The sequence below is a fragment of the Corvus brachyrhynchos genome, unplaced genomic scaffold (assembly GCF_000691975.1).
Source record: "Corvus brachyrhynchos isolate BGI_N302 unplaced genomic scaffold, ASM69197v1 scaffold239, whole genome shotgun sequence".
NCBI lineage: Eukaryota > Metazoa > Chordata > Aves > Passeriformes > Corvidae > Corvus > Corvus brachyrhynchos.
The window spans coordinates 4,192,218-4,207,253 of NW_008246057.1; the positions used below are offsets into that span (position 1 = coordinate 4,192,218).

Here is a 15,036-nt window from a genome sequence, read left to right on the forward strand (position 1 = left end):
AGTGGCAAGAAGTCACTGTGGAGTGTGTGCATTCATTGTGTGCTGGTACTTGTGGTTGGACTGCACAACACACGACCCTTGGCGGCCAAAGGCACCTCCCCAGCAGTCTCTGAGTGCTCACGGTTGTGGTTTCTGACCCTGCAGCTGGATCGTGTAACTGGTGATGGGGCAGTCCCTGTGCCCCATGTACGAGATGCCTTGGCTACAGTCACTGTTCTGTGTTGCCAAGCCGAAACCCCAGGTTTGGATCAGTCTTGCGCTGCTTTCCATGCCAAAGAAAGTATTTATTGCTGACCCTGTTCTCGCTCTTCTGCCTGTCTGACTGTATGTGCACAACGCACACAATCTATTACAAAGTCTAGAGGACACTGTTAATGTTCACTGGTGCTATATTGAAGCTCAGGATAAGGGCAGACTGTGCAAAAGTTTGCACAAACAAATGTTTGGGAAAAATGTGACTTATATGCTTTGTAATCTAAAGTGACAGAGCTGGGCAAAGCCGGAAAACAGGGAGAGAGATTAGCACATACCAGGAAGTTTTTAGGACCATAATATACTTACTTGTTCCCTGTTCTTCTTGGGCATTTGCAGAGACAAGTGCCAAGGCAGGAAATCTCTGACATATGATCTGACACGTTACATGGATTTCATATGCTTAGATATTTTTTAAAGCTGCCCCTGGTCTAGGACAAAAACTCATGCTCTGAGGTTTTTTGAACCAGCAAGACAGAGAAATACTTGCTGAAAGTGAACTGTTGAATTTTTTTGTTTAGACATAGACTAGTATTTTTTAATTCCAATTTTTATTTTATTCTTTTTCAAAATCTTAAAAATCATATTTTTAAACTAAAATTATTTTTATTAAAAATTGAACTTTTTTCTTTCTGAAATAATGAAAAATCCCATGTAAACCTCTTGTGCTTTAATTGATCACGAATGTAATGTGTGTATAATCTGATGCTTTGTAGTTTTGTGTTCTGCTCCTTGTGGGCAGTTATGAAAAAGCCAGATGAAGCCAGAAGTGCACAACTTTGACTCAAATTATTTGTTCCGGCGTGATGTTATTGTTTTTGGCTGAGTTACTTCCACATTGCATCAGTACAAGGGTCACCACATTCCAAGTATTATGTCTGATGTTGTTTCTGTTGCTGCCAATGACAGAAATTCCTCTCTTTTTCTAGCATTAAGGTTTGACCCAGTTACAAGTAAATAAAATAAATAGCCCAGTTTGGCATTTAGCTTCTGTGTTACCCTCATGAAACATTTTTCAGTAGGTATCAACAGAATATATCAAATCCACCAAAACAACAATCCCCCTCCCAAGAACCACTGTTCTGGATGCTCCTTAGCCCAAACCCTCAAAGAACCCTGTGCCAGGGGCTGTTGGCATTAGCCCCCCTTGCTGCTGGAGGCAGAGCTCCCTTCCCACTGAGGCCCACACAAATGTTTTTCTCACCAGCTGGGCATTAGAGGAATGCTGTTTTGTTACTCACCTTTTTATTATCTGAAAGGTGCCCCCATCAGCATCTGCAAAGTTGTTAGCTCTACCAGAACCATAATTTCATACAAAATGAAGGTTGCATTCAACATGTGTGATGAAAAAGCATGTCCAGAAATGGGAGCTAAAAGCATGGAGATATGCAGTACATATACATAAAGTAGTTCCTTCTGACCTGCTTTGAAAATCTGTGTATATTTAGCAAGTGTCAGTCGAGGTGCAGCCCTGGGCTGCCGACAGCCTGTCACACGAGAGGAGCCACAAGGATGTGTAGCTGCGCAGTGCACGCGTGACCGGGCCTGTCTGGTTGGGGCTGATGACATTACTGAGCAAGTTCAACCTGTTTACGGTGTCTCAGCACCCCACATTGTAATTATTCCTCATTATTTTGTGCATTTGTCATATCTTTGGGTCTTGCTCTGTGAATCTGTGCTAGGCCACATACAAACAGATGGACAAGCCCATTTCCTCTCTCTGAGATTTTCATCTGATCGCTTTAGCCCTGGATTTGCTTTTGTTACTGGTACCATCAGGAACTCTGGAGAGCTCTGCCAGCTTTTCCAGTGCCTCTGAAATCCAGAGACACAAATCCCTGCAGTGTCATGCTGAGCTGGGGCTCATGCAATTGATGGTCTCTTTGTTCCTTGCTCAGCTCCGGGTTGTCTTTGCATATTCATCCTGCAAAGCACCGGGCTCTCTTTGCATATGCTGTGAAAGAGGCTTCCATGCCTGAAAGCTTGGCAGGGGTGGACTCTCTGGCTGTGGTCTGCTGTGTTAGCCTTTCTTCTGTCCTTCAGTCCATGTCTGATAATGTGCATTGGAATGCAGATCTGAAAAAGGAACTTTTTAATCTTTTCATGGCAGCTGAATGCTCAGTCTTGCATGAAAATGCAACAATTCACAAGAATGAAGGATACGGAGGGCTACAGATCCCAGGAGTAACCCATTTTTTGTTGCCAAATACAGCTTGCATTTTCCTTCAGAAAACTGAGATTAAAGGAATTATGAAAGAAGCCAAGCAAGAAAATGCAATGCTGCTATCCTGAGGCCATCACTAGTTTTTGCCGGCAGCCGTATGTATTTCTGCTGCTGTTACTGTGCCCCAGCACATTAAACATGCTCTTTGTCTTACTGGCTGCAAAAGCCGTAACAAGAAGGTGGGCAAGGAATTTGGACTCTGAAAGCCAGGATTATGTTTGCACCTACTGAGAGATTTGTGCTGCATTCATGGGTGAGCCATTTCATTTCTTCATTTGTGAAGTGAATGTAGTTATGGGTGACCTAAGCCACTGACTTGGCTGATATTTCCAGAATACTAAGTACCTTCACTGACCTGTGCCATATCAGCAGGAAGAAACAGGAGACAAGTAGGTGCACTATTGTTTACAGACAGGGGGAGTCAGTTTAGTGTGAGTTACAATGCCTAAGTGTTTGGACAAAATTATTTAGACATTAGAAAAGAATTTTTTAAAGGGGCAATATAAAATTGCATCCTTCCTTATCTGTTGTTTGAGGCATTCCAAGTGGAAAATAGGAGAGTTCAGGGAGAGTGCTAGGCAGGAAGAGACAAGATGCACGTCATGTTCAGTTAGAATGTAAGTTGAAGCAACCACAGAGATGACCATTGTATCCTGGTAAACAGAGGTTAAATCTTAGCCCTTTAGAGAAAATAATGGAATTATTTTGCTGACAAGAGGATGCTTCTTCTTGAACTACATTCCCTTTTTGTCTTTTAATAAGCCTTTGTAAACCAGCTGATCAGGAAGAAACTGTATGAATGCAGGCACTGCTTCTCCGGGTACATGTGCACACATGCACACCCACCCACACCCTAGCTCAGATCCAGGTCCTGGAGCTCATCTGTATTCTCAGCTTGAAAATAACAGAACATAAGCAGCAGCTTGTATGTTGTCTTCAGAAGCATAGTTGTTTCTATGGCTTTTGTGAAGAGCTGTTCCCATCCCTTGCTAGAACCCTTTGCCAAAAGGGAGCTTTCCAGGTGTTTTACAGTGCTTTTTAGAAGCTCGGGTTGTTGGTGGAACAGCACTCCAGCTCTCTGTGAGGTCCCAGCACTGGGACTGCTCAGCAAAAGCAGCCTGTGTGTATCTCTGTGTGTATCTGTTCCCTTTACCAGAGTTTATCCAAATGGTGATTCAGTTAATCACTACACAGCTCCATCTTTGCTGAGAGCCTGCTGATAGAAAGCACTGTATGTGCTCCTGGGAGGGCACCCACTGGCATCCTTAAACAAGAATGGAAGGAAAATAGGGGAGAACTATCGGATCACTAAAAGTGATGTCTTTCTCGCATATGCCTGGTTTTTAAATCTAACTTTATTAATATTTATTTTTAAAAAATCATTAAATTGTATTTTCTAACTTTATGTAGAGCAAATTCTTGAAATTTAGTCTCTGTCATTATCAATTCCTGTTTTTGGTCACACAGCCCCTCATCAGATGTTTCACTGATGTTTTGTTCAGTCCTGCCAAGCCCTGGTATAGCACCAAGCACAGGTTAGAGCAGTACCCAGCCTCCTGCACCCCATTGTCTCACATTTGTGTAGGTATCAGAAATAACACAGCCCACCCTCCTTGCTTTATCTTATTTATGGTCTTTTCTGGCCAATATTTATTTTAATTTTGGCAGTGGCAGAAAAGGGGGTTTTGGTTTTGTTATTAACTTTTTAGAGTATTTCTGGGGCTGATCTGAAAAAATGTTCTCTTCCTCTGTCCTGCTTCAGCTGCTTGTCTCATGAATAGAAGATCTGTTGAGAAAAATGTCCTATCAGACATTTTGCTACTTCCACACTCTTTTTTTTGAAAACTTGTCTATTTTGCTACTCTATCCATATGGGTTGTTTGACTGAAAACTTACTTTCGGTAAGGTAATTTGTTACTTTAAGTTTTTCAGTAGTAGGAATGAATCATGCCTGAGTACTCACAGAGCACCAGTCTGCTGTAAGCTCACAGATAAAAGGCCTCATGCTCCTGTTGCATGTACCTGAAAGTGATAAAGAAATAAATCAGTTTTCTGCCATGCAGAATATTAAATGAGGATACCCCATGTTATAACAGTTGTGGATTATTTTTAAATACAAGGTAGTAGGAAGTTTTTAGAGAATATTCTTCTGTCTGATTTCAGTTTTGCTGCCTGTCTGTGCACACAGATACATCCCTGTGTCTGTAGTTGTGTTTCTGTTGGGTTTGATGACAGTTTTCTTTGCCTACAGTAGTGAGTGCAGTCTGACATGCTCTTTATTTTTTATACTTTATTTATTTTAATTTGCTTTTAAATTTCCACTCTTGCCTTTCAAGAAAAAATAGATAATTGTTCCATGAAACAAATATGACAAAATAAAATTGCTAGTTATATACAGGTCAAAGAGGTTTTTTCAAAGAGATGGTAAGTCAATTTTTTTTACAATACCTATATGACCATGAAGTCTAAATTCCACTTTCAAAATTGTCATGATATAATGGACATTTTTCCAATTGATTGCCAGTGGATAAGTGTTGAGATATTTCAGAAGATGTAGTTCAGAAGCCTGAGCTGTCTCTTCTGCAGTGGAAATGATCTTTATGATTTTGGTTACAGATTGCAGAGATGTTGCAAGTGAAGCTGCATTTCCTTCATAAACTTATATTGTCCTGACTCATTTTGTTTGCATTTTTTTAAAAAGGCTGGGATGCCATCATGGATTGGAAAGATGTCTTATCGGGAGGAGAAAAACAAAGGATGGGCATGGCCCGGATGTTTTACCACAAGTAAGTGTGTTATGATTCGTTCCTTAAGTAGCATTTGAAAATGAGAAAGAATTTTGCAGGTTTTCTGATACAGTTTGAGCAGTAGTAGACTATAATCTGCATGCAATATGCAACACTGTCTAGCATAGGACCTGCATAAATCTTCTTTATTCACACAGGCTCGCTCCCTTTAGTTTGGGTAATGCTTCTTTGCTTTTGGCAACATAGCATTATCTTTTTTAGATATTTCTTTCTTTAACATCTCAGGCACAAACATCTTTCCTCCTACAAATGTTGCCAAAGTCTGATGGACTGTTGCAAGAAGCTCTTGGAGTTTGAAAGCCAAGCTCCTTAGCCTTTTCATTTTGGAGACTGCAAGCACACAAAGGCAGCCCGGTCCTTATATAGGAGTGGATAGGAAGCTTCAAGTCAGCTTTAGTGACTGCATAACTTGATGAGAGCACAAAATAATATTAGGTCAGGACATAGAAGGACATAGAAGTTAGATCACTGTGTACTCAAATGGGCCAGGAAATAAACCCCATGTTTCCTGGAAGTTGTCTTTGCACCTGAATAATGCATGGAAACTTTATGTTGTTGCTAGCCAGCTTCCAGCTGTAAATAAGAGACAGCTGTCTGGCAAAAATAGCTCTCTACTTCCTGTTGTTCTTTCAATTAAACCTTGTACATGGGAATAATGTCCAAAACCTAGACGAGTGATGTATTTATCTGCTTTTGAAAGGCCAAAATATGCATTGCTGGATGAATGTACAAGTGCTGTAAGCATTGATGTCGAAGGAAAGATATTCCAAGCTGCAAAAGCTGCTGGGATATCCCTGCTTTCCATAACACACAGACCTTCTCTTTGGTAAGTATATTCAGGGCTTTATATGGTCCTTGCTTTTAGCTCTCTGAAAAAGCAGTGGATTGGCCTTTATCCTTTGTACTGGGGCTGTTGCTTAGTCAGTATCTACTGCAGTTTCTAAGATAAATTGTCTACAACAATAGTGATGTAAATTAATTTAGCATGGATTTTTTTCGTTCTTTGAAAGGTATTTATTCATCCCTCTTATTTTTTTAACATGTTTCAGTTATTAATATGCAGATGTCTAAGAGGTAATTAATTATGCCACAGCCACAACAGGTATCACCAGGTTATTCTCTAAAGGTGACAAGATACGTGGTGTGTCTTGGGGAAGTTTACCAGTGCAGGCAGAAGATGGGAAACATGGCAAGTGGTTAAACTGTACTTTGTTCTTCCATGGGAATACTATGTATGTTTGTTTAACTTCAGTTGTGTCCTCTACCTGCAGCATTTAGCTTCTTGATATTTTGGGGGTGTGGTGGGCAAAAAACAGAAGGATGGGTTAAGCATTTGGTATCACAAAGGATAATATGCAAGAAGTGGTGAATATAAGTCTGGAGATGAGTCTCTTTCCAGTCCCATGTCATAAGTCATTGAGTTTATTAAAACTGCCACATTCCCTGGATGGGATTTATAATGAGTGTTTTGTGATGCATTTTACCTTCTATAATTTATAGTGATAAATGACACAGTCATACCAGCAGCTCTGAGGGAACTCTCTGCTCTCCTCTGGCACCTCCTGAAAAATGTTCTGTCAGGTCTTGACAAACTCCACATGTACACCTTTGAATATTTTCAGTGCACACACCCTGATACTCACTGAAAGATCTGTGACTCCTACACAGACTTTTTTCTTTTGGCCCCTTGCAAACTGAACCATGTTTTAGGAATAAAGTTACCTTGAATAAAGTCAACCTTGTAAGATGCAGGGGAACAAACTGAGGTGTAATTTGAACAAACTTGAGTTTTATCAATAGAATCAGGTGCATCATGCCTGCCTCACGGTATTTGCTGTTAAGGAGGTAAAACATCTATCAGAAAGGGATGTAAATAAAATAAACTGGTACTAGAACTCCCGAGGGAGAAATTAACCTTGTCTGATGCTGCTGTTCTAGCTCCCCAGGGAAAAAGGCATCTGATGGAGTTGTAGAGAAGGCAACTGTAGCCACAATGTTTCTAAGAGGGAGGCAGTAAGAGGGAGGCCACCACCTTGGCCAGGGACAGCAGGTGATGAGTGGACTTTCCATGGCCCTGCTGTCCACTCCTGCCAGTATCCCTGCAGGTGAGGGGCTCTGAGCCCGGCCATGTGGGCTGCTGAGGCGATGACTGCCCGGCTGGGAGCCCACACCACTGCTGTTGCTTCCAGCTGGCACCTGCTGAATTTCACTACTAGCCTGGGGCAGTCCTGGTGACAGGCTTTGAAAAACCCAAATCCCTAGATGATGAGTCATTGAAAAAAAATTCTTACCCAGTGATCCAGAACTGGACAACTCTCAAATTCCTGAAAGGCACCTTTGAAAAGAGACACATCCATCCAAATTTGCATGCAAAAATGAACCATTTATCCCCTGAGCCATTACTAATGCTTTAATTTCTACTGCAGGAAGTACCACACTCACTTGCTGCAGTTTGATGGACAAGGCGGCTGGCGTTTTGAGCAGTTGGACACCGCTATCCGTTTATCACTGAGTGAGGAAAAACAGAGACTGGAATCCCAGCTTGCAGGAATTCCTAAAATGCAGCAGAGACTGAATGAACTGTGTAAAATCCTGGGAGAAGATTCAGTGCTTAAAACAATGGACAAAGAGGAATAAATAATTTATGGTTTATGTTTTTAAAAGTATTTTTTTAGTTAAAAGCATTACAAATTCAGCCATTATCCTTTGCATGCATTGTGACAGAGGCTTAGAGCATAGCAAAACACAGCCAGCAGAAAATAATGCTCTGAATGCTATGTAAGAGTTTAGTGTTTTAGTATTAAGGAGGAAGGTGGTTGAACTGTGAAAAGAAAATAAGCAAGTGCACAGAGTATAAGATTAGTCATTACATCTTATGTTAATTCCTAGTGAAAGCCCAATTCACTGCAAGAAATGACCAACACACTTAGGTTTTGTAGGTGAATTTTTGCCTGAGACTTGGCCTGCAGAATGTGCTCTTGTACCAGGTCACTGTGTGCGTATGACATGCCTGCTACGCAGAGCAACCGGGCATGACACTCAGGCATGGAGCACGGCAGGGACAGTATCTGGGTGAGTATGCAGATGTGTGCAAAAACCTCATTTGGGTATAAGAAACATTCTCTCAGCCCATGTAAAGCAAGACTTCTGTTCTACTACTGAACAGTATACACGCCTTTACCTGCATTTCCACAGGAAATAACGAAATAGGCTGACCACAAGACAACTGTCTGAGCAACCCACTGCCCTCATGACAGAGAAGCAGGAACAGAGCTAAACATGTAATATACTTGTGCTTTATGCCATTACATGTGGCTTCAGAGGCTCTTTGCCCTTCATGATACATCAGTTCCTTCGGGGGATTATTTATGTCCCTTATTCGGTAACCTCTGGTGGTGTGGATGGAGCACTGGGCCTGGCATCAAGTGACTTAGTTTTCACTTGACTAAATCATTCATCTGCTCTATGGGTCTGATCCAGCTGGCATCCATGTCTGACCCAGTTTCTCCATTGGCATAATCACAATATAGACATTTGTTTGTTCCATGAGACACTTTGTGATGGGAAGGACTGTAGGAGAAGGAAATGTCAGTTTCTAACAATACACTGAATACTCAGGCATGGCTGTCCTGCCAGTTGAAATGCTCAGCACTTACAAAAGTCTGTGAAAAGTTAGAGCATTTGGTAACCACTAATTAATATGCCTGCCATATTTTGGTGGAGTGGCTGAACACTGCCCTCCCCATGAGCAAATGCACTGGTTAACAGCCTTGCTTTCAGATGCACTCACTGATTGTCCCATCAGCTGTTCAGTTCAGTAGGAATGTGGTCCCCAATCAGTCAGAAGGTGCTTTAACAGAGCTGCCTGAGACAGTGTTGGCCTGAGTGCTTTGCTGGATGAAAAAGCTGGAGAATTAGAAATAAAAATGTGAATGTATTTAAGAGCTCCTGTTCTCTATGGCTGTAAGTGCACAGCAAATAAGCAGCTCAGGAGTGAAGATCAGGAGGGGTGAGAGGCTTTGCAGATGGGTAAATGAGCCTTAGCCTGGATGTAGCAATCCTGAAGTTTGTTGTTTTGTTTTTTTTTCCCCAGAAGAGTGATTCCTTAGAAGATTTGTCTGTTCTTAGTCTGAGAGAGGTAGTGCGTAAGCTACTAAGAGCTGTTTGGAGAGGAGAAATATTTTAGGGGTATTTGCTGAGCTGGAAATGTTTGAGCACCCTGAAGTTAATATAAACTCTTACCTTTTTCTGATTACTTCAAGAACAAGAGGAAGGCGAATTAACTCTATCTGCCAAATCCCAGTCAAGTGCACTAACAATTAGCCCATATTACTTCTCAGTGTGCCCAGCTTGCTGCTTGGTATGGCATTTGCACCAGTAAATGGAGTAAGTCTGCTCCCTCCACAGTCTGTGGCTTGAATGTAACCCTGTAACTTACCCTGGTGACAACAGTTTGTTCCTTTCTTTAGTTTTGTCTGTAGAGCCCCCTGAGACATCTCACTGATATAGAAAGGAATGCTCCTAGGAACCTTTGAAAGGGCTGAAAACTGAAGGTTCGAGATAATAAGATGTTGTGTTGTAAAGCGCAGACTGGAGGCCACTGCTGGGGTGGCTGACATGTGCATGCATTTTAATTTGCAAATGTCTCTGCTCGTCCCTCTCCCTGAAGGCGAGCTTTCCCCCTTCTCATCTTCAAAGCACAATTCAGAACTGCTAAGGAAAAAAAGAAACCAGCCAAGAATCTGTTCTCAGTGAGCATAACCAAGATGACTGATGGGTGTAAAAGCTTGCAGGTTTCTGAGTGATGTTTCTCTAAGATGTGGTGAATCAAGGCACACCATGCACATGCCCTTGTCCCAGCTGCAGTGCATCCTGCTAGCTCAAGGCAGCCACAAAGCCACCTTCCCACAAGCCTTTCCCAAGCCAGGACCTGAGGTGGAGGAAGGGGCATTGCTGTTCCCCACCCCTCCATTAAGCACTTTAACATGTGGCTGGGAACTAAACCAGGTTGTCCACTCCCTGAATGAGTGGGATACTGAAAAGTTGTGAAGAATTGGCCCAGTTTGGCACAGCTCCAGATATCCCATCAGAGCTCTGCCCCTGTCCTTATCCCTCATGGCACAAAACAAATCTCTTCTGAATAAATCATGTTTAGTAGAAGAAAGTTTGTTCACTGTTTTTTTAAATGAAATTATGCATAAAACATACAAAAATATATGTTACTGATGAAATTTTGATGAAAACTGAAATCACATCAGGATCAATCTAATAGTATTTTCTTTGAAGTTTAACATACATTTCTTGGATCCAGTAATAGACAACCATTCCTATTCAGCTGTATACTGTAAAATACCCTAGCATCTCACTCAGCTATTCATGTTCCTGTAGGCATGGCAAGAACGTTAGAGGCTGCAATGAGAAGAAACACTTCTCAAAACAGGAACTTTCTGCATGATACTGAGCTGGTTTTAGAAGGAATTTCTGTACTAGTGGCTCATTATTTTTCAAGTTAGTTTTGTGGCAGGAAGAGAAACAGCCCTGGAGATATTTTCTGCAGATTTTCTCTGTTGTTCCAAGGGCTAATTGAACCTGCAGTCTCTGTTTCTGTTTCTGGAGAGTTTTACAGGGCATAGTCCAGCTCATTTTGTGCTGCTTTGGGCCCAGCCTAGCAGAGGTGTGTGCTGCCTGCTCAGGAATAGCTCAAGGAGACACTGTTCTGGAGCCAGGGCATGGGGAGCACATGGCCCTGGCAGTGCAAGAGGGTCAAAGTGGAACAGGATACCTTGGTGGAAGCTTTTTGTAGGGCAGTGAGAGCTGCTTATGAATATTCATTCCCTTTTTGGTGTTCAGGAGCTGTGCCTCCCCAGGAGGCTGAGGAAGTGACTTTTTGGCCTCCTTTCTGCCTGTCATACCTATCTGGACCTAACCAGACCCTGTCATGGTGTCTGTGCATTCAGGGCTGGGTACTGCCCTGTGCTGAGCACACCCAGCCCTGTGAGCACCCTCTCATCCCTCAGGGCTCAGGGCAGACTGGATTGCCTGGGTCTGTTTGCACCTAGAGGAGTACAGGTGATGAGCAAAATTCATACTTGCCTCAGGCAGGTAGTATCTGTATGACAAAAATATGAATTCTTCACATCAGTTTGTTCAGATAATGCAAAGAGTTTTTGCAAGAATCTTCAGAATGGAAGGACACATTTTTTGTGCATGGGATTTCAGTATTTTAATGTGGGAAGAGTTTGTTTTTCATTTAGTTTGGGGGGCCAGACTCATTCCTGGTTTGGACTTGGAAGTCCTCCTTCTGCTGGGACAGAAAGCCCCACATATTTTTAAGGAATTTTTCAAAAGCAGTGGGATTTGTATTTGAGTAGGGAATGAAGGACTGGTTATTAAATGGGTTATTTCAGGGAAAATTATATCTTAAAGCAAATGAACACATCTGCAGTCCACTCAAACTTATGAATGGTGATAATGCATGTCAAAGTCAAATTTCTGAGCCAATCATAAAGAAATCCCCCTACTGAGCTGTTCATGAAGCTTAGGAGAACTGAACTGTTAATCAAATGTGTCTTTGTTTTGTTTATGTTTGACATTAATGCCTTTTAAGAGCAGACAATTTATAAAGCAATAAAATATGCTTTACAGTTGTAATTTATTCCAACCTCAAATAAAACATGTTGCATTTACTTTCAGTTTACAGTGTTCCTTATGAGTCATTCACAAAGCAGTCAGGACCTGCCTGCATGTGCTCTGAGAGTCCTTTCCCAACCTTCATTTTTGTGATGGAGCAGGAAAGCTTGGGGTGGATGCTGTGTGTTTTCAAGTTAAAACAAGTATTTCATTCCTAGATCAGGCTGGCATCAAAGGCTGCTGTGAGGTTTCTCATCTCTCGTGCCACCCACTTGGTGTGTACCTGATTGACAACACAAAGGTGACAAGAGCTGCCACCCCTTGCTGGGGCTGTCTGCGAGGGAACTACACCAAGCAGTGAGCCAGAGGACTGTGCCAGCAGTGCAACATCAGGTGCCTCAGCAGCATCACTCCCAAAGGTTGTTGTTAGGGTTTTTGTAAGATACAGTTGTGCATAGAGCATCAATGTCACATATACCAACAAGCGAGTGCTCACGATGGCCTAGCAGAGGAGTGAGTTTTTTCTTAGGGAGTATGAGGGCAATAGTTGGCTCCTTAGCTGCCTTGACACAGAGCTGGCTTGTGTCCAGCCCCTTTCCAGCTGTGTGGCAGGGGATGGTGAGGTACTGTGTGGCACAGGACTTGGATTATACAGTTGGGGAGCCAGTGGAGATGGTGGTCACTTGAGAACTAGATTCTTATGGATGACTGCAGCCCGGTCCCCTGTGCCTCCCTTCCAGTCATTGCACCCACTCAGAGGGAGAGCACTGGCAGAGCGTGAAGTCTGGGACATGAGCAATGAGAAATTAATTTTTGGGGGTCTCTGGGCGGGCTGTAGGACCAGGCTGGGGTTCATGCATCAGACCAGGCTTTATGGTACTGGGGAAGGTGAGCTGAAAGCTGAGGTTGCACTTCAGTTTCACCTTTTTTGACAAGAAATGCTTTGGTGTCCACTCCTTGTAGAGGATTGGTGCCGTGTGTTTGATGTGAAGTGCCATAGCCCTCTGCCCAAGGGTGTGGTATTCCCAGAAGAGAGGGAACAGCAAGACTTGCATCATAGGAGCTAAAAGGACTCAGGAAGTATTCTGAGCAAAGGTGTTCAAGGACTTCCCATGGGTGAAATTTTCTATTAGATGGGGAATAACTGGAAGAACATGTTACTGTTGTCTCTGTATGGCTTATTTCTGATTATAGTTCGTTCTGTTGCACCTGCTTTGTATTTTTTAAATTAGTGTCTTTAACCTAATGTAAGTGATACCATCTCTGAGAGGGTAACATTGACTTTTCAAAAATACTGCACTGACTCAATGCAAGTCTGATGTGTCTGAACAATCTGGTTTTAAACAGGTAATTAAAAAAGGGAGAAAGAGATTGTGATGGTGGCTGATGCAGGAGTAAGGAGCCAGCTGGGTCCTGGGACTGGGCTCCCAGTGAGACACCAGGCTGGGATGAGGTCTGGAAAAAAACAGCACAGGAGAGCCCATGCGAGGAGCCAGATGTCAGAAAAAGACAATAATGAAACCAATCTTGGAAATAAAGTAACTGTGCAATAGTAATTAGTTTTCTTCTCTTTTCATCAGACATACAAAGACACAGCATTTCTAGGATAACACAAACAAAAACCCAAAACCACTTATTTATTTATCAACTCTAGCATGAAAAAAAATTTGAAAATTAAAGTTATTTAGATTGAAATGCCTTTGAAAGAGAGTTCATATTTGTTGGGTTTTAGAGTTTCATTTCAAAGAGATCAAATTCATAATACTTTTCATAAAGACTTGGGTCTTTGGGAATTAGAAATGATTCTTACCTTAAATGATGCGATACTGAAGCAAACCAAATTTATTTAATATTTAAAGCAACCAAAAATATTGCATTCAGTAATTCCAATATTCTTGTTCTCAGGTAAAATGTTCTTCTCCTCAATCATAGCCACAGTGTGCTAAAAATACATCAGGTTTATGAGATACTTCTCTGTCAGTGGGTGTTTGCTGTGCTGGTGTGTTCGGAGATCTCTATCTTTATTGTATGGGTTGCACTAAGTCTTCCTTCCCACCCTTTTGTGTCACTTTCTGTCCCCACTGGGATGGGTGCAGCACTGAGACATCCGGGGTGGTGCCTTTGATAGCAAGTGCTGGAAAAGAGGGAATGGGGTGGTGGGTGCTGTCTAATACATTTGCTTTTTTTATAGATACAAACACTTTGAGGAAAAGTCTTAAGGAGTAATGTCTGCACGACTAAAATGCAGCGGCTGGCAAGGTACTAATGCAAGGTACTAAGGTGCAACAACTGGTGTTGGTAAAGCTGGGGTCTGTTGGATGTACACTCACAGGAACAGGACATTCCAGCACTGAGCAAACACTTCCCAGCATCACTTTAAACCTGCAAAACCAGGTTGATTTGAAACTTAGACAGCTCATACTTGTGAAAAACAAACAATACTCTTTTAATCCTAGCCCACAATTTTCATCAGAAGCACACAATTGCATTTTATAGTGTCCTTTGGAGTGTTTCTAGGTGACCCATACATATAATCTGTTCTTAAATAACAACATGCCTTGTCTGAGCTCTGCTATTCAACCAAAATCCCTTTATAAGCAGTATGAAATGGCAGCCACAGAAGCAAAACTCTGAAAATCCCCATATCCTTGCTAGTGCAAAATGAGCATACAATGAGGTGCTGTTGCAGTCTCTTGCTGGCCTATTTTTATACAGTAATCATGTTACAGAGAATTCAACTCCTGTCTAATCGCTGATGTTCCCTTATGTATGTGCCATGTGGCTCATTGCTGAGCATCAGAGGATGAGAACTCTGTTTATTAGACTCCTGCTTAAATTATTATGGGTGAAAAAAAGAGTGATTAATGTATTTCATGCCAAGATGAAAGTGGAGGCAAGGTAATCCGGCCTGGGAGAATGAATGCACTTCCTTTGCAAGGACTTCTTTCCAGGGACTTCTGAAGGGAGGTTCCATTTCTCTTTCAAGTCGTGGTCTGAAAACTGCTTCTGTCTGGCAGAGGATTTAATTAACAACCAGGAAAAAAACCCCAGTGACAACATCAGTTTTAAAGGTATTAAAAAATGTCTGTTTCTAAAGAATGAGCCCGATAGATGTTCCCTTTA

The 15,036-nt window shown here is 42.0% G+C and overlaps 1 protein-coding gene across 1 annotated transcript in view; it reads left to right on the forward strand.

Moving 5' to 3' along the window:
- Positions 1 to 11,975, forward strand: part of ABCD2 (ATP binding cassette subfamily D member 2) — a 49,930-nt gene extending 37,955 nt beyond the window's left edge. The window contains exons 9-11 of the mRNA XM_008642578.2: positions 5,178 to 5,262; positions 5,984 to 6,109; positions 7,710 to 11,975. Coding sequence (XP_008640800.1) covers positions 5,178 to 5,262; positions 5,984 to 6,109; positions 7,710 to 7,920 — 422 coding nt within the window. The 3' untranslated portion in view covers positions 7,921 to 11,975. The remainder of the gene's footprint in view (positions 1 to 5,177; positions 5,263 to 5,983; positions 6,110 to 7,709) is intronic.
- The last annotated feature ends 3,061 nt before the right edge of the window (positions 11,976 to 15,036 follow it).